Source organism: Nannobrachium achirus, assembly GCF_963921795.1.
Source record: "Nannobrachium achirus genome assembly, chromosome: 20".
Taxonomy (NCBI): domain Eukaryota; kingdom Metazoa; phylum Chordata; class Actinopteri; order Myctophiformes; family Myctophidae; genus Nannobrachium; species Nannobrachium achirus.
The window spans coordinates 20,162,290-20,166,392 of record NC_137827.1 but is presented as its reverse complement, the minus strand read 5'-3'; the positions used below and the strand labels follow the sequence as shown (position 1 = coordinate 20,166,392).

At 42.7% G+C, this 4,103-nt stretch overlaps 1 protein-coding gene across 1 annotated transcript; it reads right to left on the bottom strand.

Annotated features, from left to right (window-relative positions):
• Window positions 1–1,906: 1,906 nt before the first annotated feature.
• LOC308305988 (nuclear factor 7, brain-like) lies at window positions 1,907–3,340 on the bottom strand (the record flags this gene model as incomplete). Its single annotated transcript, XM_080750886.1, has 1 exon — window positions 1,907–3,340. The coding sequence occupies one exon, from the start codon at window positions 3,338–3,340 to the stop codon at window positions 1,907–1,909; it is 1,434 nt and encodes a 477-aa protein (XP_080607012.1).
• Between the last annotated feature and the right edge of the window lie 763 nt (window positions 3,341–4,103).

Sequence of the window (4,103 nt, the reverse complement as noted above, 5' to 3'; positions counted from 1 at the left end):
GCCTGCAGCCAGCCAGCCAGCTGGTGGACACAGACAGGACCCACCGCTGCCTCTGGAGGTGACGTCTGACTGACAGTCGTTTGGTCCAATCGGGAAACTCAGCGTTTATTTAGTGCTCTGCTGATTGGCTCTTTTGTCATCGCGGCCCGGCCCTCGCGCTTTGAGCCAGAATAAAGCCTCCTAGGCCACATCATGATGGGTTATTATAGGCTAGGACAGGGGTCTTCAACGTTTTCAGGCCAAGGACCCCTTAGTTGAGAGAGAGATGAAGCAGGGACCCCCACAACCTTTTCAGAGATTCCATATAGTTTCATCGTTTGACAGCGCGATCATTAGTGTATTTTGGATTCATGTCAATTTGTGTTTCTGTTTAGACTTAGGCCTACTGTTTTCTTTTTTTTTTTTGTTCTTTCATTTTATTTTATTTACATATCTACTGCATAGTACTGTGTTCTATTCGTATGTCATTCAATGTTATATGAGATACTTTATGGTTTCCAGTGGAAATAAGCTTAGTCTTTTCATGGATCTCCTTTTAGTAGACCTTGTACCAGTGAACTGTACCGTCATGAAACTGTACCTTTTCCTATGCAAACTTCTAATAAAGTCTTCAATCAATCAATCAATGTGTTTTCAGATATTTAACCGTGAATACTTAATACACTTTCACTCTGTAGCCTACTTAGTCTGCTCTTTTCCCCGGCCTCTACACCAAACCTCTTTGCCTCTTTGCCTAAAATAAATGATCTACTAGCTGCTCTCAACGCCTTGGTTATTTTTGGCTAAAGTGGATGCAAGGGTTCAAGTGGTTAGAAAGGAGAGAAAGATTTCTGTCATACAAAGATTTGGAGGACCCCCTGTAGTAACTCTGAGGTCCCCATAGGGGTCCCGGACCCCCTGTTGAAGACCCTTGGCCTAGGCAGGCCAGTGGTTCTCAAACTTACACATTTCTTTAACGCTGACAGTGTACAAATGAAACCAGACGAACATGTTAGGGTTTTGTACACTTTCAGATTTACAGACCTCTATGGGTCGATTTGGACCCTCTAAAAGAACCCACAGAGTCCCTGGAATCCACTTTGTGAACCACTGGCCTATTAGGTAGGCTACTGTAGTACTAACCTCGTTCCCAGCCTCATAGGGATTAGGATTATAATTATTCAATGATGCTGGTGGCAGTGGAAACTATAATATTAACATCAAAACAAAAGTCCAGAGGTAAGTCCTTTTTTTTTCTTTTTTTTTTCTTTTGTACTTGTGGGTTGGACCAGATTCATTGAATTAAAATAAGTAAAACAAATTGAACATACTTGGGACAATGCGTCCATTTGCCCCGGACCCCTCTGGTCCATCACTTTCATTGACAAAAGAATTGTCGCTACCATGCTATGAAACAATGGCATCATATAATTTTTCTATAGTATTAGTCATTTTGGAGACTGGATGAGTAAAACTAAACATCAGTATTATACCAATAGTGTGTTAACAGAACTGAACAACTGAACTCAAATCACAGAGATAGACCTTTATTTGAATTAAACATGTAATTCCATCATTACCGATTTCTTTACAACTCTATAATATCAATCGCATTGCTTTGTTGTTTTGTAGCAGGAAAAGACATTTCAAAAGTTAATAAATGAAATGGTTAAAGAGCACCTTGAGATTTGTGCAACATTATAGTGATTCTATGAGGGAGTAGATGACCAATTACACTTGACACTCAAAAGTGTTGAAAATGATTGTAAGTAATTATGTAAAGAAAAGAAAATACAATACAATATAACAACACACCAGTTTAGACAAATCCTACATGCCAACACACAAATAGTAGTTGTAGAATCATTCTGAAAATCCACTGCCTCACTATACAAAAACAATGAATTTGTTTTCTATAGTCTAGTCATCAATCATAATGAACATGATCATCATCGTTGACATCATTGTGCCAGACTTTGACATTCCCTGGTAACATCTTCACGGTAGAAGTAGCGCTAATGAATGGGAAGAGAGTCTCAGTGAAAGTGTGTGTGAAGGTGTGTATGTGTGTGTCAGTGTCAGGATCAGAGAACGACAGTTTCCCTCTGTTCCAGTCCAGCTGGACTCTGATCCTACGAGGAATCTGCTTCCATGAGAGATTCGTTTTTGACCCCGGTGAGGAGGCCATTGAGGATGAACCTGTGCTTATTCTCCAGAATGGACCCCCACTAGTTCCCTTCCTCTGAAAAGACTCTGGTAACACACCTAGTGACCAGTATTTGCTGTCTCCAAACTCAACATCCCAGCTGTGAGCCCCTGAGTTAAAGCCCTCAGAACCCAGGACAATGTCCAAGCGGTCAAACCTCTCTGGATTGTCAGGAAGCCACTTCATTTCAGGTCTCACGCTGGTCAGATCATCGGACAGGACCTGTCCTGGTTTGGCAGTGTTGGGGTCCAGAATGACAGGAGTGTAGGAGACAATGTCCTTCATCTTCTCCCAGACTCTGAAGGTCAGGTTTCCCAGGTGTTTGGCCACGTCTATCAGTGCTCCCGAGACCAGCTGTGGGTCCTGCGGTGTGAACTGGACTCTCTGCATTATTGTCTTGTAGTTCTGAAGAAAAGAGATGTGTTCGGCTCTCAGCTCCTCCTCGGTGTCTGTGATTGTGTTTAAGAGGGTTGATATCTCTCTGTTTAGACCCTCGATCTTCTCCTTCATCAGCCGACACTTCCACTCCTCTTCCTCCTCCAGTGCAGTGATTCTAGCCTCCTCTTCCTCTTGTAGAAACCGATGAAGTTTTTCAAACTGCTCCTTAATCCTACACTTTGTGTGCCGGGCCTGGAACCTGATGTATTCTTCGGTTTGCACAGATTTGCTCCTAACATCGTTAAATGCCTCCAGTTTCTTCTCCAAAGGCCTCAGTGATTTCCGGACTTCTTCCTTGTGGTCCAGTGCAACTTCATCGATGGGTCTGAAAGTGTGGCTGCTGTGTTTCGCTGAATGAAGGCACACAACACACAACGGCTGTTGACATTCCAGGCAGAAGAGCTTGAGTTTCTCTGCGTGCAGATTGCAATCAACATCAGACCCTGATGAAGTTCTCTGACGTTTTGAAGCTCTCTGGCGTCTCTCCTGTATGAAGGCCTCACACAAGTTCTTCAGAGCCAGGTTACAGGGTGGATGATCCATTGAAGATGTCTTCTTACAAACTGGACATTGCTTTATTCCCTTCGCTCTCCACCATGTGTGCAGACAGCCTCTGCAGAAGCTGTGGCTGCATAACAGGACAACAGGTTCTTTAAAGATGTCACGACACACAGGACAGGAAAAATTATCCTCTGAAAGAGGCGACTGCGAAGCCATAACGCGTCTCAGTGATGCTACAATCACTCTGATTAAAAGACAGGATATCAACCAGGACACTTTGCTCCAGATACAATGTTCCCTGAAGTTGACTTTCGCAGTGAATCCTGGTTCTTGTTCTATAGTCCTTTCAGCAAAGCAGCAGTTTGGGTCCGTATTGTAACTCAGTATTCCTTCTTGTTGTTGTGCTGTGGAAAGACAGCTGTCCTCCCTCAGTCTCAGTGAAACTTGTGTGTTGTTTGGTCTGAAGAACTGAAGGTGAATCTTTTTATTGTCTCAGATGAGACTGGTATGGGGCGGAGCTTTGACATGCAAATGGCCCCCCACCCCCCCCACACACACACATTCACCCTGAATCTAACACAAGGGTGTAGATACCAAGTCTTTCACAGCACTGTTTCCCAAAAAGTGGGTCGGGACCAATTTATGTGTCAAGGACCAGTTTTTATCCGCCACGACTCAAGTAAAAATCCCATTTTCTTTTCCTACAAAAAATGTCAAACAATACATTTTTTTGTATTTTTTAAGAATGTTATACATTTTCAAACAAACAAACAAACAAACAAACAAACAAACAAACAAACACATTTAAGAAATTACATAAAAGATAAATAATTAAGAAGTAGTGAAAATAGCCTATCTACAAGCTCACAGCGTAAATGACGCGTTGTGAGCTTGTAGATCTGCTATTTTCGGTGGCATGTGGTCCGCGGTCAAATGTCTCATTTCTCTTTTGGGTCTTGGGCTAAAAAGTTTGGGAACC